This window comes from Capricornis sumatraensis, chromosome 12, assembly GCF_032405125.1.
Source record: "Capricornis sumatraensis isolate serow.1 chromosome 12, serow.2, whole genome shotgun sequence".
Taxonomy (NCBI): domain Eukaryota; kingdom Metazoa; phylum Chordata; class Mammalia; order Artiodactyla; family Bovidae; genus Capricornis; species Capricornis sumatraensis.
The window spans coordinates 37,577,152-37,602,480 of NC_091080.1; the positions used below are offsets into that span (position 1 = coordinate 37,577,152).

The 25,329-nt window shown below is 41.5% G+C and overlaps 1 protein-coding gene across 1 annotated transcript in view; it reads left to right on the plus strand.

Annotated features, from left to right (window-relative positions):
• Positions 1 to 1,375: 1,375 nt before the first annotated feature.
• Positions 1,376 to 25,329, plus strand: part of STARD13 (StAR related lipid transfer domain containing 13) — a 229,432-nt gene continuing 205,478 nt past the window's right edge. Inside the window, exon 1 of the mRNA XM_068984608.1 lies at positions 1,376 to 1,499. Coding sequence (XP_068840709.1) covers positions 1,376 to 1,499 — 124 coding nt within the window. The remainder of the gene's footprint in view (positions 1,500 to 25,329) is intronic.

The window sequence follows — 25,329 nt, forward strand, 5'->3', positions numbered from 1 at the left end:
AATTTATATAATAGAGAGAGGATTAGATAGTTTAATTTTCAGACTTCACATGGAGCATCTGAATTTTTTTTTTAAACAGCTGACTAAATTCTTGTTCTTATTTAGCATCTGATACAAAGGCAATTTTGTACTTTTTGTAAATTGATTTTCAAGCAATTTTACTGTTTAAATAATTCAGAAATTCTGTTTTGAAATAATTTAGTTTCTCTAGCCAAATTTGAGGTGTATGACATTAATCACATCTCACATCGTTCAGTACATCAGATGTCTTAATTACATTTTCTAAAGGTCCTCCAAGCCCTTTAAAAGCAAAGCTTTGAGAAGAGGAGGACACCCTGAGGCTTGTCTTCACCTTTTGAGGGAGGCTTTAGAGCCCAGGGAAATGACTTGGACACCACCTCCTCAGGTATTTTTTAAAAGATTCGGTATATTTCCTGCCTTGTCCCTGTAAGAATCAGGGTTAATTTCAAATTATAAGCCTACTTCATGTTATTGGCTAAAACGCTTTTATTTTCACATTTCACTTCCTCATAATACCTACTTTTCTAACTGTATACAGATTTTAATGCTTTACCAGAATATGCAAGTTTATTTTATGTAGGCTTCTCATGGTTTAATATTTACAGGTTAGTTTCCTCACACTCAATGACTATGCAATGAATAAATAATTTTAGTTTGATTGTAGATTGCAGTCTGAAAATCATTTCATTCATGAAACCAGAAAAGACTTCTGTTAAGAGCACCAGTATCTACCTCCATAAAGGCCAAACTGAGGAGCCTATTTCAAGTGACTTGAATTCAGGAAAACCATGATGAGCTTTTTCGGCACCAGCTGTGGCTTAGTGTAAAATTTTTGTAATGGTTGTAATGGTGGCGGTTTCTGTGAGTGAAAAATGGAAAGTATCGAGAAATGGGAAGAATATGGTTCAGCCCCTGGTCTCTGAGTGAAAAGAGGGGTGGAAACTCCGTGACTGGGGGCCCATCCGAACCATGCTGTCAGATTTAGGGGAGGGGGGTAGGAAGAGACAGCTCGCTGGGGGAAGGAGTGGGGCGCCAGACCGTCCCGGAGAGAGGGGGAGGGAAGGACGGGAGGGGACGGGAGCGGAGGAGCGCCGAGCCGAGGGGAGGGAGGAGAGGGAAAGTGGGAACAGAGTAGAGGAGTGGACGGAGCGCAGAGGTGCCCTTGCGCAGCGCGCGCAGTGGAGACGCATCCCGGCCGCTGCGCGGGAAGGCGGCCCATGTCGCGCCCCCGGCTGGTCCCGGGACCCCAGCGTGAGTCCCGCGTCTGGCGACCCGAGCCGCCGGGAGTCTGAGCTGCGGGCCACGCGGGAGTGGCGGTGGCAAGCCCGCTGGTCGTTATGAGGACGGATCTAAAATGACCGGCAAGCGGAAACCTCTCCAAACGCAGCTCAGGCGGTCAATCAGTGAGCAGTTGCGGGACTCCACTGCCAGAGCCTGGGATCGGCTGTGGAAAAACGTCCGGGAGAGACGGCTGGCAGGTCGGTGGCCCCAAGACTCGGGACTGCGCGGGGGCAGGAGAAGGCGCGGGCCGCGTCGCCCGCCCCGGCCCACCGTCCCGCCGCCGCTCTGGGCTCCCTACACAGGTTTTCTGAGCCCCGGGTTGGGTGGAGAAGGCTGCTCCCACCACCCTCGCTGGACCGGGTCGGAGCGCCCACGCTCACCGCGCTCAGTCTTTGCGCGCGCTGGACCTGGTGGTGGGTGTGGGCTCCGCCCCGCGCGCGCTGACAGTCTGGCAGGGCGCTGCGCTCCCGGCGTGGAGCCGGCGTGGGGGTTACCTGGGGAGTCTTTCTTAAGTGGCCGCTTTTCCTGGGCTGGCCCCGGCTCCGCCGCTATCCACCCGCCCTAGCCCAGTGAATGAATGAGTGCCCAGCCCAAGCGGCCCTCCGGGAGAGAGTGGTCCCTCTCCCAGCTTCGCCTTTTCCACGAGGGACGCGTCCACTGCCTGTGTGGGAGGAGGAGTCAGACAAGGCCAGGGAGCATACCCAAAGCTCTGGGAGACAGATGTTTACGGGGTAGAGGGGGAGGATTTGGGGAAAGACAGATGGACAGTGGTTGGTGCTGGCTGATAGCTGCCCACCACCTCTGTCCAGCTGTGATCAGGTTCTCCTCACTTTGGGGCTGCGAAAGAGGGGCCTCTCTTTTGGAACCCATTGCTCATGAATCAGAGGAAGAGAAGAGGTGATTATTCCGAGCCAAGAGGTCCTTAAGAATCCTTGCTTCTGTCAGAAGGCCAGTCCCCTCCTTAGCTCTTTCTCCAGCTTCCTGGCTGTGGTCTTTCTTCTGGGCATGCTCCTTGGAGCTACCACCTCGAAGGGCCAGGGATGTAGGAAGTGGTCTGAGCCCTCTCAGAGTCCATGCTGGAGCATTAGGTCTGGTCAGTCACCACATCATACCTGCCACAATAAGGGAAGGAAGCCCTACTCCACAGCACCCTCCCCAGGCAGTGTAGGATTTAGGACTGCTTTCCCCAAGTGTTAGCAGCTGGAAGATATTTCTGGAATTGAGGGCATGTGAATGAAAGGGCCCCCTGAGCTGACTGTTAGTGGAGTCTCTGGATCTTCTGGCCTCCTCTCTCTCCAGCAGCATCTCCTGAGTGGGCCAGTGACCACAGGGGTGGAAGAGAGGTCAGGAGAAGAAGGGGTGACGCCTGGACAGAGGGCAGGATGGGTGGGATGGAAGAGTTAACCTCCTCTGGGCTCCTCCCCCTTGTTCCTCTTGAAGAGCTATAGAAGTCCTTTGCAAGATGTTCTGCCCTTTTTCCCATGCAGCCACATCTCTCCATCAGTCTGACAGCATTCTCGAGTAGATGCCCAAAGTCGGTGTCTCCTTGAGCTGGATCTTTTATCAACCTAACTGGTCAAATTAGAAGCGGGGATCATAGATGCTTCCAACATTCAATAGTGTCAGCATAGACTGGTCATCCCTTAGTTTCTCTCCAATACAGTGGCCCCATTTAGTAAGCACCCAAGAAATAAACAGACTTTGCAGTCTGAACCCAGAAATAAGTTGTGGTAACCCACTAGTTTTACTGTTGATTTTTAAGACCTGTATGTTCACTGCAGACCTCAATTAATAACAATTAATAACTTTCCTGGTTATCATGCTAAATTGTATAATCTACATGATGGATGGTGTTAGAGAAATTATTGTGGTCTAGTAAATTTTGTTGCTTCATAACTGCAGAATGCTTACTGCAAATGTCTCCTTCATAGCTTCTGTTATTAAGTTTGTTAAGTTTGTTAAATCAATGGATCCTCAGGAAACAAGAAGTCTTTCCAGGAGGGCTGCCAAGGCTGTGCTGGGTTTTTATAGAAGCTGAGGCCAAGGATGACTGCAGCCTTGTCTTTTTAAAAAGGAGATCTGGGAAGGAAGAGAGCATAATGTAAAGTCTGAAAACCATTGTGATTTTCCAGGGAAGTCATATATTCACAATGATTTTAGACACTGCAGTTTAGTTAGGGCAGTGGAGAGAAAAAGTTTTGATTCTGGAAAGTAAGCAATAGGTAGAGATTTTTAAGATAATGAAATATAGACATTATAAGACTAAAAGTGGCTTCAGAATGGTTAAGTATAAGAGTTCTCCCAGAGTAGTGTAATTATTTTTTTTTAAATAGTGGTGTGAGGTTTTAAAATGTTTAATCAGAATATTAATATCTGCTCACCCATAATCTGCTTACCACTCTGCTAACAGCAGATGCCAGCAGCTTATTCAACTGGGACCAAACAATCCCGTGTGAAGAGACTTCAACCTCTGCTTCTCTGAGCGAGCTGGGATGCCTGCCACAAAACCAAGCCAGCTCCATGAAGGAGCTTTTAGATGCAAATTGATTTTCTTGGGTTTTCTTGCAAAGGTAGCTAAAATATGGAACTTTGGCTATGAGACACTGAAATACTTACGTTATTAATGTTGGCATCAATTCTAGGTGAAAGTGTTTTTCATTTGTAAAAGCCTTCTTTATATGGTTTACTTCACAGTATCATAATAACCAACTAAATGAGTGTACCCCAGAGAGAATCTGCCCCCTCAAGGGATGTTATGGGGCTATTGGCTTTTTTTTTCCCCTGTCTTTTTCTATCATATAAAAGTTCTGTGTTGGTACTTCTTTAATTTCCCTAAAATTTTCTCCTTTTTCTTCTTTCAGTATTTATTTGCTTATTTAGCTGTGCCGGGTCTTAGTTGTGGCAGGTATGTAGTTTCCTGACCAGGGATCAGACCCTGGCCCCCTGCATTGGGAACGTGGAGTCTTAGCCACTGGACCACCAGGGAAGTCCCACCAAAAATGTTCTTCCTATTACACTTAGTCAATAGAACAGTATTCAAAGTGCTTTATAACAAACTTGTATTTGTTGTCTGGAGCATTCTGAAGGTTTCTGATGCTCTCTTTTGCTTTTTAACATCCTGAGGCAAGAAATCCTCATTCTAACTCACTTTTCTCTTCATGAAAGTCTGCCTTGTCAATGTGACAAAAAGATAAGAAGTAGTAGAACTGTTTAAACATAGTGAAGCCTGTCGATTTCTGTGTGGTGGGACCATATTTAGGAAGGAGTCTCCTAATGCTCGTCACAATGATACAAATAATGAAGCTGATAGAAGGATAAGGTTTTGAATGATGTTCAAATATGTTCACATCATTACAAAACTACACAAAGGGGTTATTGGTAAAGAAGAACTGATACTGGGAGCTCTGCTTGGGCTTTCCAGTTCTGGAGTAGCTGCCAGATTTTCATCAGATTGTGGTGTTTTTGCCAACATATACTTTTTAATTACCTAAGACTCTAATCCTCATAAGGGTCAATGAGAGTTTTTCTCACCTGTCATCTCAATATTGATCATTGTAATAATGGTGGTAATTGTTGTTTATTCCTGAGACGACAAAGTTAGTTAGTGTTCAAACTAGTGTTCTGATTCAAGTTGTCAGAAGTCAAAGGTCACCTGTGCCTACGTTGTGTTATACCACTCTGCCTCTCCATGGGCCTTACGGAGACACATGGACCTCAACTCCTTTCTCCAAGTCTCTCTGTCATTTGCAATTAGTTTTAAAAAGAATAAGTAAATTAATTGGAAAAATTACTCTTTCCCTCTGCAGTGACAAGGAGAACCCTACGCACCAAATGCTTGCCCCCCAGTCATCCTATTGGGCTGGGTAGTGTATGGGCTCATAGAGAGTTGAAACAAACAAACAGCCATATATCTGCCTTGTTGGGGCCCTTATGTGTGTGCTCAGCCCATTACCATCGCTGCAAGAAGCCAAGGGCCACAGGAAAGAAATGTTGTCATAAAGCCTTGTTTCTTCAAGGTGGATGAGTGACAGGTTCTTTGGCCTCTCCATTTCCCTAATCAGCCACCACTGATGACAGTTCTTAACCTTTATAGCATCATTAAATTTTCTAGGCAGAAACACACCCTTTAGCTTTTGGTTTTTGTAAGCAGCTTCCTCAGTGGCTCAGCAGTAAAGAATACGCCTGTGATGCAAAAGACAGAGAAGGCCCCGGGTTCAATCCCTAGGTCAAGAAGATCCCCAGGAGGAGGGCATGGCAACCACTCCAGTGTTCTTGCCTAGAGAATCTGATGGACAGAGGCTGGTGGCCTACAGTCCATAGGGTCACACAGAGTCGGACACAACTAAAGTGACCAAGTACACATGCAAGCAGCTTGAACTACTTCTCAAAAGCTAAGGTCTGAAAAAAATCCAAATGAGTTTTCTGAAGCTTTCTGCTCCTTTATTGAAACCTAACTATTTTGATGGAGATGTAATCCATATATTTGATTCCTTTATACTCACATAACGATATTTAGGTAGGCTGTGAACTAATTGAATGTTGAAGTCTTTTGATCTCTTTCACTGTCTCATTCTAAATCATTTCTCTTAGACACAGGACGTTATATTGCTGCCCAAAATAAACTAGCCTAAAGCACTGAAAAGTTTGAGTTTTGTTAGAAATGCTAATTCCACCAAATTTCAGTGAGTTCTTGTCATGTTAAAACAGGTTTATTCATCCTCAAAGTCAACAGCAGCATCCTGTGATGTGATGTAAACATGAGATTGGGTCTTTAATGCAGAGTGGGATCAAGAATAGAACACGGGCCATAAAAATGTTCCTTATTAAAATCTAAATGGGTTCCATGATAGCAAGAAGTACAGAATCACGATGATACTAGCTGATCCTTTTCATTTGTTTTATATATGTTTTTCCTTTCTGTTCTCACTTTACTGTAAAGGACACTCCATCCTACTCTGTTGGGTTTTTACTTTTTAAACATCTCTTGAAAAGGGAAACAAAAAAAAAATCTGACTCAGGTAAATATACAATGAAAATCAGAGTAAGAGAGCACATTACCTGTGCCAGGGTTCTTCTCAGCCTTAGCTACCCGCAGGGTGACCTGGAGCCTTTCAGAAACATGAATTTTTCAGTGCCTCACAGAGACTCTGATTCAGTTCACTTAGGGTCCAGGGATCAGTATTTTTTAAAGCTCTGCAGATGGTTCCAGTGCACAGTCTGGGTTCAGAGTCACTGACTTGTGTTAACTACCATATGACAACTCACAGAAGTCTGTGTCTAGTACTGATGCAAGATCATAGTCTAAGTCCTTAAGAGAAGTTTTGCTTGAGTGAAGTTGGAATGAACTTGTTATTTTACAGGGACAGAGCGGGGAAAAAGGCCAGTTTTCCTGGAGCATAAGAAAAAAGGTGGTACAAGTAGGTGGTAGGAGATCACATCAGAGTTACGGGTAGCGCCAAGCTATAAGATCAAGTTGGGCTTTGTTGCCAGGGCAAGGAGGTTGTATTTGGTGCTGCATGTGATAAGCAAGCTTCCCTGATGGTTCAGAGGGTAAAGAATCCGCCTGCAATGTGGGAAAGCTGGGTTAAATCCCTGGGTTGGGAAGATCCCCTAGAGAAGGGAATGGCTACCCACTGCAGTATTCTTGTCTGGAGAATTCCATGGATAGGGGAACCTGGGAGGCTGCAGTCCATGGGGTCAAAAAGAGTCGGACATGACTGAGCAATAAGCAAAGGATTTTAAACAGAGGAGAGACAGGACTTGAATAAGTTACTGCTGGGGTGGTCTAGGTGAGAGAGAAACAGTGGCACGGGTGGGAGTGACAGTCATGGAAATGGAGAGAACGGGACAGATAGATTCGGGATATGTCTTGAACGTAGCACAACAGTGCTGACATTTTCAGTTGGAGGCTGATGGAGAGGGTTCAAGAGCCCCTAGGTTTGTAAGGCCAGGGGCTGAGATGGGGAAACGTGGCATATTTGTATCTTGCAATTGCAAGAGACACTTTTTTTTTTTGCATAAGCCAGATGAAGAGTAAGTTCTCCTTTGGCCAAATTAGGGCAAAGGTGCCTATTAGATTCCAGCGTGTGTGTGTGCTCAGTCGCTCAGTTGCGTCCAACTCTTTGAAACCCCATGGACTGTAGCCCACCAGACTCCTCTGTCCATGGAGTTTCCCAAGAAAGAATACCAGAGTGGGTTACTATTTCCTTCTCCAGGGAATCATCCCGACCCAGGGATTGAACCCATGTCTCTTGCATCTCCTGCATTGGCAGATGAATTCTTTACCACTGTGCCACCTGGGAAGCCCTATTAGACATCCTAAATAAATGTCAAAGATTCAGATGTACAAGGAAAGTTTTGGGAGAAAGGTCAAATGCAGAGATAGAAATCTGAGAGTTATTGGCACATGACTATTATAGAGTAAAGCCTTTGGAGTGGATGGGGTTCCTTAGGAAGAGAATATAGTTAAGAGGAGATGCCAAGGACCAAGTCCTAGAGTATCCTTTATTTAGAGCACAATATTTGGACATGAACTGTATGTACATAAACATGTGCTAAATTTCTGGAGGATAAGAAAAAGCAGCCCTGTTCCTAAACTCAGCCTTCTGGAGACTGAATAATAGTAGTGATATATTAAATAATCTTTAGTGACAGATTTACTTGATCCTAGAACTGTTGATAAATAAAAAATAATCATAAAAATATATCTCACTTTATTAATAAAATATGCATTTTAAATCTAGAAATGATATTGCAAAGTAAATTTTAAATAACATTTAAAAGAAAGACTTCTTAAGATCGCCCCCATAAAAATTAAAATATAGTTGATTAGATAAAAATGGTCTTAGAAGGAATACTTGTATGGTTACTGTGACTTGTTGGCCCCATATCTGATGGGGTAAGAAGTTTATATTGGAAAGGAGATTTCTCCAGTATCTTGATATCTAGGAACAGGCTAATCAAAGTTTAGCTTTTAAGAAAGGTTCTGTACTATATTGCATTTTCCGAGATTGCATCCATTTGCTGACTTTTACCAATTATGGTCTTTCCATAATAAAGATGATTGAAGGGAAATTTCTCAGAGAAAAATAGGTAACAAAGTCTTTAAGTTTTTGTGTTTCTAATGAGGATAACTTAAATATGACCTAATCTACAATATGCTGCCTAACCCGTGGACGTAATGGTTTCCTCCTAGAGCTGGAGCAAAGAAAGGACCATATTCATTATTTGTGGGTGATTTCTCTGAATAGGAGAGAGGAGCCCTACCAGTTGGCCAAAATTCCTTAAGAAGACCATCTGATACCATTTTTGTTAGTCACCAAGCTGGTCACTTACTTGGACATGGAGCACATCTAATGAAATTAATATATATTCTTTTTTTTTTTTCGTTTTTAATCTTCTGTTGAACAAAACAACTTACTGGTTTATCCAACAGTATATTTCTATTCTTCCCTTTTGTAAATTTGTGTGTGTGTGCTTAGTCGCTCAGTCATGTCCAACTCTTTGTGACCCCGTGGACTGTAGCCTGCCAGTCTCCTTTGTCCGTGGGGATTCTCCAGGCAAGAATACTGAAGTAGGGTTGCCATGCCCTCCTCCAGGAGACCTTTCCAACCTAGGGACTGAACCCAGGTCTCCAGATTTGCAGGCGAATTCTTTACCATCTGAGCCACTAGGGAAACCCATTTTGCAAGTTCAGGGATATTGCAAAATGAAAACAAGCATGATTTGAAGAGTGTTGCAATGTTCCTGGGCTGGCGCTATTTATTTTTCCCCCAAATCCTTGAGTGTTTGGTCCTAAAGCAATCGAGTTGAAGGACAAACATTTTTGTCACATTTGTATTTAGTCAATAAGTATTTATTGAGCCATGAAATAGCATCCTTGTCAAAGCATGTTGGGACTGTAGTGCAGGATATTAAGTCAGGACTGTGGTTTTATCCTGGCAACGCACACAAATTTTATTTATTATGCCACCCAAATCACTTAACTCATCTGTTTAACCAGAAATAGCACAGGCTTCCAGAAAGTGCTAAAGGACAGTATAGAATGCACCATGACTACACAATATTGTATTTGCAAACTTGCTGTGTCAAGCTATCTTATCTTCTCAGGCAGAATATTTCCTTAGTAACATTTTTATCTAAGATAAAATGTTCAGAACCTTATGGTTCTGTTATTTTGTGTAGTGGGGCATATTTTAATCTATATTTCATCATGGCATACCATGGTTGTTGAATACTTCTTTCTCCTTCCTATATATGAAGTTAAATGAACCACAGAGATAATCATACAGCCTCATGAAAAGAGATACATTTACCAGCAGTGATTTTAACTGGAAGATTTATATGCTTCTTATCCTCTCTACACCAAGTGAAAACATATCCAGTTTTCTTGAAGGATCTTTAAAAGTGTTTTCCACTGAAATTTAATAATTTCCATTAGAATAATGTCCTTAAAGTCCAAATGTTTTAATAACTGGAAGATGTAACTGTGTAAATTAAACTTATCTACTGCTGCATAAGAATGTATGGTTTGTCACAATGACATCGCAAAGGTGGCTTCTCTTTCTTGCCTGATGCTGAGTTGCATTCATTGTAGACCTCTTGAAAAACATGATGGATTGCACATATCTTAGCCAAGAGGAGTTGTCCCCATGGTCTTGGAAATAAATTGCATCTTTATTTTAGTCCCAAGAAAAGATTTCATAAGCAATAGGCTTAAAGAGGAGCAATTGTTAGAATGAAGATAAGTGGGAAAAAAAGAAGCTTTTACATATTTCAACCATTGTCTTATAGGCTGTTTTATTCTTTTTGGAAAGAAAGAAGAGCGGCTTTATGATAAGTATTTGATTTCTAGTTCTTGAATCTAAATCAAAGCAACAATGACAAATGAAAAATTACTCTTAACCACACTGTAGTGGTGGAAAAAGGATTGAAGCTATTTGAGATATCATCATTTGTGTAAAATCACAGCTGTGTAATGATAATTAACATCTGTGAAATTAGCATCAGTTCAGCCATAATGTTGATATAAATGTTTGGCATAGCTATGGCTACACTGCTGGGAACATAGATTTCCTAGTATCTTGAAGGCATGTTGTTTTACTTTTGTTGTGTACAATGTAATGGAGGGCGGGGGTTAGTGGTGTTCTGGCATGAAGAAAGATCACTGGCAAACATCAGGGTCTAGTGGTTAAGAGCAGGGGACCCCAACTCCTGGGCTGCAGGCCAGTACCTCTATCCGGGTTACACAGCAGGAGGTGAGCGTTGGTCTGGAGAGCGAGCAAAACTTCATTTGTTGCTCCCCATCGTTTACATTACTGTCTGAACCATCCCCTTCCTACCCCATCTGTGGAAAAATTGTCTTCCACAAAACCGGTCCCTGGTGCCAAAAAGCCTGGGGACGACTGGTTAAGAGCAGTTACTGGAGCAAGGCTACGTGGGTCTAAATCCTGCCTCCACCATTTACTCAGTGGGTCCTTGGGCAAAATAAATAATCTTGATGTTCCTAAATTTCCCCATCTTTAAAAAGGAGAAGCATAGTACTTATCTCATAGGGCTATCCTGAAGATTAAATGAGTTAATATTTTCAAAGCATTTAGCATAATGTCTGACTCCTTAATTAACATTGTATAAGAGTTTATTTTTAAAAATACAAATAGACGGATATAGATGCATAGATGCATCCTCTGTGAAGAATAGACATGTTTTCTGATAAGCAAGAGATGCTTGTTGCTCTAGCCTTAAACCACCCACTCGCTTCATACCTGGATTCATCTGCCTTGTTTCCGTATTTAATGGACCCATTCTAGATCCCATTTTAGGGATTTCCAAGAGCTAAGAGATTAGTTTGCTATGAATGGAATTAAAAATAAATGAAATAGTACATATGTTGCTAGTATGGTTGGCAGCGTCTTGTGCAAGTCTATTAGTGTTATAGCATGAATCATTCATTATACTAACATTTTATCTTTCTGAAAGATCATCAATTACAGTTTGTTCATCAAAATACCATCAGCTTTTTAAAGCTATGCAACAAAGAATTCATTCCCGTGTCCTTGGCCTAAAGGGAATTTGATGGAGGCCTAATTAAAATGAGAGAAGTTGGACTAGATAATCTCTAAGGCCCTATTTAACTTTAAAGATCAGTGAGTCTATAAAACTAGCTTGTGTGTCTAAAAGAAGCTTAATGCCCTGAGTCTTAGTTCCTTTTCTGTCTGGATTTCATTGGATGTTTTGATAGACTAGGAAAAGGCAGAAGCCCAGAAGTATACCCCAGGATACCTGCCGATGTCATTTCCCATGCCTCTTTGTTTACCTAACTTCCATCAACTGCAGCAACTTAATTGGTACTTGTGTTATTGGAATGCTACTTTCTGTTATTGGAACTACATCTGCCAGAATTGGAAAAGGAATGAGGAGAACAAGCTAGGAGTCCAGGGCCTGCAGTCACCAGGAGAATCTCCCTGAAACACACACAGGCAGGGCCCAGTGCTCAGACTGGCCCCACACTTGGTTTAAGGCTCTACTGTTACAATCTTGAAATTATTAATAGTTGTTGAATGAAGGGCCCACATTTTTATTTATACTGGGTAGAACAAATGATGTAGCTAATCCTGCATTCAGAAGCCAGTCTCTTGTATAGTCATGTCTTGATTGGTACATTCACTCTCATTGATAATTTGGTATTATTTAAGATGTATGGATGTGAGAGTTGGACTGTGAAGAAGGCTGAGTGCCAAAGAATTGATGCTTTTGAACTGTGGTGTTGGAGAAGACTCTTGAGAGTCCCTTGGACTGCAAGGAGATCCAATCAATCCATTTTGAAGGAGATCAACCCTGGGATTTCTTTGGTAGGAATGATGCTGAAGCTGAAACTCCAGTACTTTGGCCACCTCATGAGAAGAGTTGACTCACTGGAAAAGACTGATGCTGGGAGAGATTGGGGGCAGGAGGAGAAGGGGATGACAGAGGATGAGATGGCTGGATGGCATCACTGACTCGATGGACGTGAGTCTGAGTGAACTCCAGGAGTTGGTGATGGACAGGGAGGCCTGGTATGCTGCAATTCATGGGGTCGCAAAGAGTCGGACACAACTGAGCGACTGAACTGAACTGAACTGAAGATAAAACTGACTTGTAAAATCACAGGACATTAGATCTGGAAGGAGCCTGTAAGCTTTTCCTGGAGCATCTACAGTCTACAGTCCATATGTTGTGTGCCCCTTGCTCTTGGGAAGGTGATCTCCCAAAAGAGAAGTTATTTGTTTTTTTTTATTGTTCATTGATTCTGGCAGCATTATTATGAAATAAGGCAATAATTTTACCCCTGGTGTTTGCAGAGTTATAATGATTATATTTTGTTACTATGTATATTGAAACAAATATTTTAATAGTTTTTAAAAAGTATTGCATTGGCTAGGTAAAATAGGTTGGGACAAATTGCCCATTCATGTTATGCTAAATTTTCAGATCCATGGCTTGTTTTTGAAAACAACTTAATTAATCTGTTTCTTAATTAAAAATTTATTTACAATATCCATAATAGGTTATTCATTAAACCACTGCTATTAAAACCATTAAGGCTATTTCCCGTTTAGATTTCACCTAGGACTACTTACTAAGAAAAGGAAATTAGGAGAGGTAGTAATAAAGCCTATCATTTATCACCAGAGATTCCCAGCACATATCTACAAACATTTTATTTTATCAGGATGTAGATCCATCTCTGTGAAGAATACTAAAGTTGATGGAGTCTAGTCTCATAATGTTGCATAGGTTAGAGCCTCCTTTGCTATGTCTAGAAGTCCCCATTTAATGATGTAAAAAAAAGAAAACCAAAAACAAAATAAGACGTGTTTCTGTGTTTGAAAATTAGGTTCATTATTTAATGTAAAGTATTTGCGCAATTGAATGAAAAGAAGAGTGTATGCATTTCATTTCTCTTGACCTACTTCAAATAAGAGTATGTTTGCGTAGTCCTGAATAGGAAAAAAGTAGGCAGATTTAGCTACCCTGAATTGGACCCTGTTGTAAGCCAGGCATTGTGCTAAGGCTTCACGTGTTTTCTCATTTGATGCCCAGGCTTCAGAGCAAGTACTCCCAGGGTCCCTGTTAGCACACAGAGAATCTTGCTGTGATTTAGAAAAAAGCTTCCACTCTGGGCCGAGAATGAGAAAGCTATTAGAAACTGCCTTCTCTGAGAAAGTGCAGCCCCATGGGCGTATGGCTAGGTGAGTGCACCCTGGGCTGGGATGCCCACCTCCCTGGCCCTCTTTGGCTGCTTGCTCTGTGTAGGGCACACACAGCTTACCCAGCTGTACGGTGTGACCCTGTATGCTAATGCTGTCCCCACTTTATGCATGAGGAAACCCAGGCTTGGAGAGGTTAAGGAACTATTACCTGTCGTTATATAGATTTATGAGAGTGAGATTTATTTATAATGATCTAGAGGTCATTATAAGATCTGTGAGATTCTGATGACTCCAAGACCCACACCCCAATCACAGTCTAGCACTTAGGAAGGGGTGACTGTTTCTGGGCGTTGTAGTGACAAAGCAGAACCATTTCCCCAGCCGTGCCCCAGTATCACCTCAAAGTTACCAATGGATATAATAGATGGGAGCTGACCGTGGCATTCTGGCACCCTAGACAGAATCCCCATGATAATGATGATTAATGATGATCTTGAATGTTTGTATAACCTGTACAGTTAAGTGTTTTTCCACAAAGGGTTCTAATAGTGGCTTAAAATTAATAGGTTCTCACTAAAGTCCTTTAAGGTAGGCAGGGTGGGTGCTCTGATTTCTACTACATTATGTGACAAATGAGAATAAAAATTGTAAGCCGGGCATTGTGCTAAGGTTTCATGTGCTTTCTTATTTGATGCCTAGGCTTCAGAGCAAATACTGCGTGACTGTCCATGGTCCCAAGGTCAAAGAGGGCCAGGGGATTATTTGAATCCAGGCTCCTACCCCCAAGCTTGCCCTTGGGCTCACTTTCCTGCTGCCCTGCGTGAGCTCTGCTCCGTAAGCTCAGTCAGTTGCTGTTAATTCAACCCAGTGACTCCCAAACCTGACCGAGCATTAGAATCACTGGAAAACCTCTAAATTTAAAACACTTTTCCCAGACCTGAGCAGTCAAAATCATCCCCAGGAGACAGTGTACATGAGTTCGTATGCTGGGTTCGATCCCTGGGTCAGGAAGATCCCCTGGAGAAGGAAACGGCAACCCACTCCAGTATTCTTGCCTAGAGAATCCCATGGGCAGAGAAGCCTAGCAGCCTACAGTCCATGGAGTCACGACTTAGTGATGAAACCACCACCATGCGTGGGGGTGGGGGTGGGGGTGGGAGGGAGTGTGTAGTATGCATTTTTTTAGCAAGGCTCCTAGGTGATTTTCACTGTTGTTGTGTGTGCGCAGCCTGCCTGGCACTCTCCTCTCACCAGTAACTAAACAATGGCCCTAAAGTTTATTTCAGACTCCATGCCTTAAGCCACACAAATGTCTTCCAGTCCCAATCCTTTTATCTCCCTTCTGCCTTCCTAAATCCTACTCACTTTCAAGGACTTCCTCAAGTCCTTCCCACCTGGTCACTATCTCCCCCTTCCATAGCTGAGTACCCTTTGGTGGGTGGGAGGACCATGAGGATCTGCTGCGTGTCAAGCCCCGATTCAGTGCTTCTCCCCCGTCATCCTGTGAAACATCACAGCCACGTGCTGAGGTCATGGTTATCATCCCCATTTTAAGGATGGGGTAAGTGAAGGAACTTAGCCGAGGCCAAAACAGCTAGTAAAGTGCAGTTTCATTCAACTTCAAGTTCATGCCTTTCCATTCACTCTGCTGAATTCTTTCTGTCTGGTTCTTGCCTCACCAGCAAGAGTTCTTTTGTTCTATATTAGAGAAACTTTAATAGTGAGAGTTGGACTATAAAGAAAGCTGAGTGCCAGAGAATTGATGCTTTTGAACTGTGGTGTTGGAGAAGACTCTTGAGAGTCCCTTGGACTGCAAGGAGATCCAACCAGTCCATCCTAAAGGAAATCAGTCCTGAGTATTCATTGGAACGACTGATGCTGAAGCTGAAACTCCAATACTTTAGCCACCTGATAGGAAGAACTGACTCATTGGAAAAGACCCTGATGCTGGGAAAGATTGAAGGCGGGAGGAGAGGGGGACGACAGGGGTTGAGATGGTTAGATGGCATCACCAACTTGATAGACATGAATTTGAGTAACCTCTGGGAGTTGGTGATGGACAGGGAAGCCTGGCATGCTTCAGTCCATGGGGTTGTAAAGAGTCAGACGTGGCTGACGAACTGAACTGAGAGAAACTTTGACATTAAGGAAAATCTTTTACTTCTTACTATAAATCCACGTGGTAAAATAACTGAGTTGTTGGAGAAATAAAAGCATGAATGCCTTTTCTTATTTTGTGAATCAGTTCCTTACTTCAGTTCAGTCACTCAGTCATGTCCGACTCTTTGCATCACCAACTCCCCGAGCTTACTCAAACTCATGTCCATCGAGTCAGTGATGCCATCCAACCATCTCATCCTCTGCCATCCCCTTCTCCTCCCACCTTCAATCTTTCCCAGCATCAGGGTCTTTTCAAGTGAGTCAGTTCTTCACATTAGGTAGCCAAAGTATTGGAGTTTCCTAGCAGGATTCCAAAAGGCAAACTGATATTGATAGAGATGATACTTGTTTATTCAAACTCTTCAATATTTTGAACAAATTTAGGCCAACATTCTCTTCTTTCTATTTAGTTCAAAACGTCATGAACTATTAGAGAACATGGAAAGCTTGCAGATTATCTTGTCCAGGCTGTTCATTTCACACAAGCTGATTAAACCTTGAAGAGATTCAATTAACCTCTTCCAGGTCACACATCTCATTAGCCATAAACTTAAGATTAGATTCCAAGTCGCAGCAAGTGACTTTTGGGTTTGCTGGTGCATTCATATGTAACTGTACCCTTCATAAGCAAAATTCCTGTATCTGAAATCAGTCTAGAATACAAACTTGTTGAGGGAATGATGGTGCCTTATTTACCTTCAGGAGCAAAGCCTTTCCCATGAGATAGAAGTGTTTATTGGCACCCTGACTCATGGCCTCAATAACTGAAGGACATTAAAAGAATATGGTTGCTCCCTCTCAAGTGCTGAGTTTACCTCTGGTGGCCTCAAACTCTGCCTGCCCTACCATGAACAACACCCACCCCAAGGTGTTTGGCACACCTGTCAGCTTTGTGGGTTTGAGCAACAAACCTTTCCCTGGCTTCCCTGGTGGCTCAGTGGTAAAGAATCCACCTGCCAGCTCAAAAGACGTGGGTTTGTCCCTGGGTCAGGAAGATCCCCTGAAGAAGGAAATGGCAGCCCACTCTAGTATACTTGCCTCAAGAATCTCATGGACAGAGGGGCCTGGTGGGCTATAGTCCATATGGTAGCAAAAGAGTTGGACGTGATTTAGTGACTGAACAATAACAACAACCTTTTCCAGTCCTCCAGCATCCTTCCAAAGTGCAACTGGGATTTTTCATTTTACAGCTAAAGGAAATGAACACAGGTGTTGTTATCACATATTAGGCTGGGGAAAATGAAGAAAACATGGTTGGAATTTAAATATTAATTTTTCATTTAAGATGGAAATATTCCTTTTTGACCATTAATAAAAATCATAACACTGAAGAAAATAGGTTTGGGGGGTGAAATCCTCTAAATCATATGGCTTTTTCATTTTTACTACAGAGACCGACTCCAGGTTTTCATTCATTTACCTTAGTTGCGGGTGTTCAGTCACTTAGTTGTGTCTGACTCTTTGCAACTCCATGGACTGTAGCCCACCAGGCTCCTCTGTCCATGGAATTTTCCAGGCAAGAATACTGGAGTGGGTTGCCATTTCCTTCTCCAGGGGATCTTCTTGGCCCAGGAATCTAACCTCCATCTCTTGTATTGGCAGGCAGATTCTTTACCACTGAGCAACCAGGGAAGCCTAACTTATTCAGCAAATATTTATTAAGTATCTACTATAGCAAATACTGTCCCAGCTACTTGTTCAGTGGTGAACAAACCAGACAAATTTAGCCCCCTCATTGGTCTTCCATTTAACTGGGGAAGATAGGTAATAATAAATAGTAAACAAATACATAAGATGTGAAGTGTTATAAAGAAGGACCTGGAGAATGCAAGGGAGTACTGGTTTGGATCCAGTGGTCAGAGAAGGTCTCTCTAGGAAGAGAAATTATACTCTAAGAAAGAGGAGGAGCAAGTACAATGTAAAGAAACAGAGGCATGGAGCAGCGTAAGTTCAGTATTGCTGGGGCCATGGGTCAGGAAGGAGAACCGGTGAAGGGAAGACCGGAGAGGTGGGAAGAGGCCAGATGACAAACTTGTGGATCTCCTGTGTGATTTCCAGTGCTGTATCAGATAGACAGCCTATAAATTATTTTCTAATTCCAGGACTTCATGATTTTGTGAATCCGTTTTCCTTTCTCCACCAGCATGTGGTATAAGCATCACAAGCCCTTATTGATTTTTTAATGGAAAAATATGCCTTTTTTTCTTACTGATCATATTAGTTTTGTTTTTTTAACTTTTTATTTTGTATTGGGTTATAGCCAATTAGGGTTTCCCTGGTGGCTCAGCAGTAAAGAATCTGCCTATGATGCAGAAGAGGCAGAATGCCCCAGGTTTGATCCCTGGATCAGGAAGATCCCCTGGAGGAGGGCATGGCAGTCCACTCCAGTATTGTTGCCTGGAGAATCCCACGGACAGAGGAGCCTGGCAGGCTACAGTCCATGGGGTTGCGAAGGGTCGGACACAACTGAAGGGACTAACACACATAGCCAATTAACAGGCAACGTTGTGATAGTTTCAGGTGAACAGCAAAGGGTCTCAGCCATACATGCACATATATGCATTCTGCCCCAAACCCTCCTCCCCTTTATTGATTTTATATCCATCTTTTCTAAGTTGCCTTGCTTTACAACTTGATTAATGGTTAGAGCCTCTTTTCTTGCCTGGGCATTACAGAACCTAAGGTCTTCTGTGGCTCTTAAAGATGACTTCTGTTGAATTAGAAGAACCTATAAGAGCTCCTGTGAACTCCCAAGTTTCCAACCTCACTTATTGGGGCTTTTTCACTCCAAGTCTCGGTGCGGTTACTCAGATTTAATGTTAAAATGAGTGTCTGAAATATGCATGGTATATGTATTACAGACAATTGATAGTCTATAATTTCTGCAATGAAAGTAATGTGAGTTCTTGATCTAGTTTTCATAGGGCTTTTGGGCAGTGGTTACTTTAAAAGGACCCTCTTGAAAATAGATCTGAAATAGATCTCACAGGCTGTATTTATTCATTCATAATCATTTATTGATGTCCTACGTTATGCAAAATTACAGTGCCTGGAACTGGGGACACAAAAGTGAATAAGATAAAATCTTTTCTTTCAAGGAACTTCCAACTATTAGTGATTCTTATAAGAAATCTGGTGACTCTCTGCCTTTAGTATATACGTAGAATGGTTTTAGGTCAATGGTTAAAAAGGTTTTATAAAATTTTGTAAAAAATAGTTGAGCACTTTGATTATGTATAAGCTCATGTAAAGCTGAATTTATCTAACATGCTGACTAGAGGCAAGAGGGGGGGAAAAAAGCCAGAAGAAAAGTACTAATTCATGGTGCACAACTTGAGAATCTCCATTGAACAGCTGCAATGAAACACTCACCCTTTTTGTTCACATGGAGTTGCTCTCTGAAATCCTCAGATATCCATGGTCGCCTGAGGGCTCCTCAGATGTCACCAGGGCAACAACAAAGTAACACACATGAAGCAGCCCTTCTGTGACATTCTTTATGAAAAGCATTGAATTAAATTATTGCATAACGAATGATCTGCATATGAAAGGCAGTGAACTGCTGGAGAACCCAGCTGAAAACAAGGCTGAATTTGATTCCTACCTCCACTGATAACTTACTGGCTCCCTGAGAAATCTTACTGTGACCCAACTTCCCAATTTGGAATGTGGGAAATATTAATAATGTGCTTATGACCTCAAGGCAATTATGAACTCAATTTAGGGAGATCGTTGAAACAGAGAAAACTCCCATTTATCCCTTACCCTGTTCCTCTTATCTTTTTTTTTTCTCCCTCTGGTCAACCTTCCAAAATGATTAAGAAATTTCCACTCTGGTTGAAACCATTGCAATGGTTTGTCATAACCTATGGAGTTCCTAGGGAAAAGGGCAGCAGCTACACTGAGACTCAGTGGTAAAGAATCTACAGTGCAGGAACTCCAGGAGACCCGGGTCCAATCTCTGGGTGGGGAAGATCCCCTGGAGAAGGAAATGGCACCCCACTCCAGTATTCTTGCCTGGAGAATCCCTGTGGACAGAGGAGTCTGGCAAGCTACAGTCCATAGGATCACAAAGAATTGGGCATGACTAAGGCAACTTAGCATGCACACATGTGCCATTGATTGTGCTAATAAGCATTATTTTATTTTATCCTAATGACAAAGACCTCCTCTATTGGTTATCTGTTTTATGTATAATAGTGTGTATATATTAATCCCAAACTCCTAATTTAGTTTTCTATGTTTGTGGGTCTATTTCTACTTTGTATATACATTCTTAAATTACTAAATAAGATAACCTATGTGAAAGCATTTAGACAGTCATTTTAATTAGTTCACAAGTTTCAGTACAGAAGAATCACCTGATGCCCTTTTTTTCTTTTTTAATGTTTTATTTACTTATTTGTCTGCACTGGGTCTTAGTTGTAGCACACAGAATCTTTTAGTTGCAGCATGTAGGATCTATTAATAGTTCTCTGACCAGGTATTGAACCTGGGCCCCTGCACTGGGAGTGTGGAGTCCCAGCCATTGGACCACGGAGAAGGTCCCTGTGCTCTTTCAACTTACATAATCTGGGATCCACTGGCAAGAAAGTCAGAAGAAGATCCAGGAACCTGCATTTTTAAGATTCTTTCCAGAAAATTGTGAAGGTCTAGATCTGTGGGACACACTTCAAAGACACCATTTTATCACATAGTGGATGCTCTAAATATGGCCTCCTTTCTTTTCTCTAGATGCCTGAGTACAGGAAGAAAACCAATGACAACAGTTTTGTTTTAAGTTCAGTAAGTACATAGGATATGAGTTCAGTACATAGGATACTGTGTGGTTTACTTGATTGAAATACACCAAAATGAAACTTCATTTCAAATTTAACCTCTTAGGTTGATGGCCTTTGTAAAACTTCAGTGTTCAAAGTGGTGCTTGGGTAAAGAAAGCTCCCACAGAAGCTCTGGTGTGATAAATCTCTTCAAGACTCCTCCAGCACAAGGAGCAGCTAGAGCAATGCCAAGTGGGGAGGCAGGGGATTTTCCTGTTTATTCTTTTTACCAACTAAAATGATTTTATACATCCTGTGATTTTTACAGTTGTTCTGAAAGGAAGCTCTTATATTTAACTCCATTGAAATGTAGTGCTTATGTTTTTGGAGGAGGGGAAGATGGGGATAAATCTCCTTTGCCCGTCTCATGAGTTAATGAATTATGTATTCGTCCAGCTTTACTTCTCTGCTGTCAATAACAGAGGCAATGTTAGACTTCATAGGACTGATGACGAATTTCTAAGGTTCATAAGGTATGTGTCAGACGATTCAGGAGGCAGTGTATACATTTTTTGGCTCTTCCCCCACTCCTTTTCCTGTCCTTTTCCATGTAGCATTTGAATAGTTTAATCCAGCTCGTAACAGGATGGGCAAGAGAAGGGGATTCAAATTAAAATTCTTTAAAGTATCTCACATAAAAAGGTTTTCTGAAGAAAGGGATTCAAGCTCATATCACGATTTTATATTAATTTTGAATTTTGTCTCTTCGTTTTCTTTGTTCTCTGTGTACAGCATAATCAGGTGTTGTCTATGGGCAGAGCTGTTGCTTAGTGACAGCAAGCAGAGTGTCTGGCAAAGGCCCTCATCCCATTCTCTTCTGGAGCTACTGAGGCCTTATATCCTGATATGTCAGCCTTTTTAGGGTTGAATAAAGGCTAGAGATAAAAGTTAAGTCGAACGTTCATGATTCAGAATCAATAGGAAGTACGACTGTTTGCCCTGAAAGCTCAGTTGTGTCCATGATGTTTTCAGAGAGTGACAAGTAGCCTATGATACTCAAAGCAAACTAATGGCAGACTTTTTGATGTTAGGTTCCGAATCCTTTCAGCTTACTTACTACAAAGAGAGAATATATAATATATACTTTAGATATACAAGGAAGAAAAAAATTAATGACAGTGAGATAGACCCAGCCAGAGCCAGTAAGAATAACATTTCCTGCAGAGCCTAGAAAAGCACTCCACTTTTCAGAAGGGAAGGTGTTAGGCGTGAACTTGACATAGATATGGGAGATCAATAGAGTGAGAGTTGCTCAGTCATGTCCGACACTTTGTGACCCCATGGCCTGTAGCCTACCAGGCTCGTCTGTCCATGGAATTTCCAGGCAAGCATACTGGAGTGGGTTGCTATTCCCTTCTCCAGGGGATCTTCTGGACCCAGGGATAAAACCCAGGTCTCCTGCATTGTAGGCTTATGATGATCAATCTGCAAGTATTTATTACTACCTTCAATGTGCTCAATAGACACATACAACAGAACCTTTTAATATGATGGAAATGGAGTTGTTTTTGTTTAATTTAGGTAATCCAAATATATTAATCCCTGGAAAACACATTTTGAAAAGTCACATATGTCTTCATTAAACACTGAGTGAAAAGTAGAAAGCAGTCAGATCAGCAGGGGATAGGAAGGTGATGAAACAGTACATACCTCTCCCTGAAGAGTTTACATGAGCATTTTCAAGATGTTTTTGTGAACAAGTTGTGGAGGATTCTTTTTTTTAAGTACAGAAAATAGTCTTGATAAATACCTTGACTTTGAAGCTTGAACTTGAATTTCTATTCGATATCACCTTTTCTTTTTGTGTTTGATATAGTTGGGTTGTAAAGACACACATTGACAAAAATCTTTTAGAACTTTTAATTCTGGATAAAATAAATCCAATGCCTAAGTTAGGTATCAGTCCTCACCCTCTATGTAATTACGGAGCTTTTGTTATGCAGGAATGCCCCAGCTGGGGAAATGCCAGTTAATAGATTCAGACAGATGGATTTTGATGAGAGTCTACACTGTTCACACCCCTTTAGCAAATGTTTTCAAATATTCTCAAGTAACACCCTTAACTTGAAAACAAATATAGATTTGCTTACTTTAGAGTCAGTAGTTGTTATTATCATTAGCAGTATATAAAAATATCTGTTCTGTTTTTGCATATTGAAGTGCTAAATTCATATATCGCATTATATCTCTAGACCTTTGGCTGCCTTGTACATACAGAGAAAACACACGCTGAATTTAGAACAGACTTTGGCAGAAAATTATTTCAGCTGTTGTGAAATATTGCACTTAAAAAAAAAAAACAACTTCCCTCCCCACCAAAGTCCAAGCGATCGTCAACTGTGGAAATAGCCTTATGAAGTTTCCAAAGGGAATGCAAGCAAATCCCTTTGGTTGTTGTTACTTTCTTCTCAGTAGAGACTGTGAAACTAGACCAAAAGGGAATAACATTAGAAGAGGAATCAGACTGGTCCAAGGAGCAAGGGAAGAGGGCGTTTCTCACCAGAGCCATTTCGTGGGGTCCAGTGGTCTGTTGCCTGGCACTAATTTAATTGAAGGTCAGAGTTTCAAGTTGAGAGTATAGGAAACTGGGAAGGCAGATCAGAGATAGTGCTTGAAAGTGAAGGTATGAGTGTTAATATACGGAGCACTCTCCTTGAGGGCAGGAAACTTTGCTAGGTGTTGTGGGCGTAGTTGAAAAACAAAGATCTCCTAAAACTTGCCGTCTGGGGATACAATGACTTTATACAACAAATAGCACTTTTAATTATTTACTTACAATTGTGGAGAGTGCTGTACAGAAGGAAAGGTGCTGTAGGAGTGTAGCAAGGAGACTGACAGCATCTGGAGGGCTGGAGAATTTGAGCTAAGTTCTAGAGTGCAGCATACATTTCTAAGCCGAAAGGTGTTTTTTAGAAAAACAAACAAAAATACATTTAAGGCCGTAGGAGTAGCCTCTGTGAAGCCTCAGAGTCAGGAAAGCACCTACTTGGGTTAGAACAGGAACTGGAAGGCCACTGGAGTGGATGGAGACAGAGAATCAGTAGGGGACAAAGCTGGTGGGCATTGTTAACACAGCATCACACATTCCTGGGGGACCCCCTCTACATTTTCTCTGTGTGTACCATGGTGGCTCTGGTTCATGATGCTCATTTTCCCTCTGAAAGAAAAAGAAAATCAGGACTTCAGATTTATTCTGTTATTCTGTTACAGTTCTTACCTGTCTCTGTTCCACCTCTGTTTCTATAAAAAAAAAAATTGTTTTCTGTGTCTCATGAGAAAATCATACTACTGCTTGTTCATAATGGCATGGCAAGCTTAATTTAGTATCTACGGTGGCTTTGTATATATTTCAAAAACTGGAATATTAGTTCAGATTAGTAGAAATGTGAGCTATCTTGTATTATCATGGTATATATTGATTTAGGTTTTAAATATGGCAGTCTCTTCTTTTTAACTTCTGGTTAAAGAACTGGTTTAGAAAAGGGAAAATAAATCAACTCTTGTGTACCAAAATAGAAGGCTTTTCAGATTCTATTTCTGAATAGCTGAATAATGTTTCCACAGCCTTTGCATCACATCTGCATATGCGGCAGCTGTTCTGTCATTCCTAAAACTCTAGCATTTGTTCATATTTTAAGATGCTCTACATTTTTATGAGCAGATGTAAGAGTTCAAGTTTTATTTGAGGAAAACATGCCTTTCCAAGTTGCAAAATATAATTTCTGGTTCATTTCTTAGGAAATGAAAATACAAGATACATTTTCTAATGCACTCTGGTGGTTTAACTTCTCAGCCAACTATGCAGAGGACAGCATAAACTACAGACATTGGGCTCCTTCCACCTGTCGGACAAGATCTTACTGATTGCATTGTTTTGAAGACTCGTGTTACTAAGACTTGGGGCTTAATTTTAGTTTATTTGTACACTGTGTACATTATGAAGAAATATAAGCCATTCTTGTTAATTGTCATCATCAGATTTGAAAAGTAATATAAGTGAGGATATTAGATACAGTGGTGAGTAGTGGTACAGAATTAGTAAAGGAAGTCGATTTCAAAATGAGACTGAATATTTGTTAGGCTGCTGCACTCATGCTAATCACAACACTGTGATTAATGAGTGGTGAATTGATGGGATCTGCTGAGCACCTACTATAGTGAGAATATTCTTTTGCTCGCAGGTCTTAGCGGAATAAACAGAGAGAGAGAGAGAGAAAACAGAGCCTCTTCTTCTTAAGTAAATAAAAAGTTTGCCTGATAAACAAAATATATTTGATGATGCTTTAAAAAATTCCAAAAATTGCCAAAAATCACAAATGAATGCTCTACTAACTGAGTGTATAAATGCCAAAAGAATAAAGAAGAAAGCAGATTCTGATCGGCAAAGATCATTTGTAGGAGGCCTGTGAAAAGAGACAAATTTTACTTGGTTGGAGAGGGAGGTCTGTGGCCATGATGAGGTCCAGAGAGGAGCAGAGCCCTGGTTCTGTGTCTGCTAGGACCTTCTCACAATTGTGTGGCTGGAGGCAAGATATGTCACCACTCAAACTCAATTTTATAATCTATAAAATAGGGTGGATTATCATTTTGTTGTGTGATATGAAATAATATATGTAAGAGGATGGTGATGGAACAGGGTTAAGTATTAATACTTAAAGTGCCAGCCTTTATTATTTATTATTATATTCATGAATCAGTCTTGTTGGGCCCACAGAAAAAACACAGAGGAAGGAAAAGCACAGAGGAAGAAACAAGCCTGCAGAGAAATAAGTCAGTCCGTTTTAAACAATGGAAGTGTTATTTCCAGCAGATTAAATATATTAAATATTATTTTAAACACCCAGTATTTAATGATC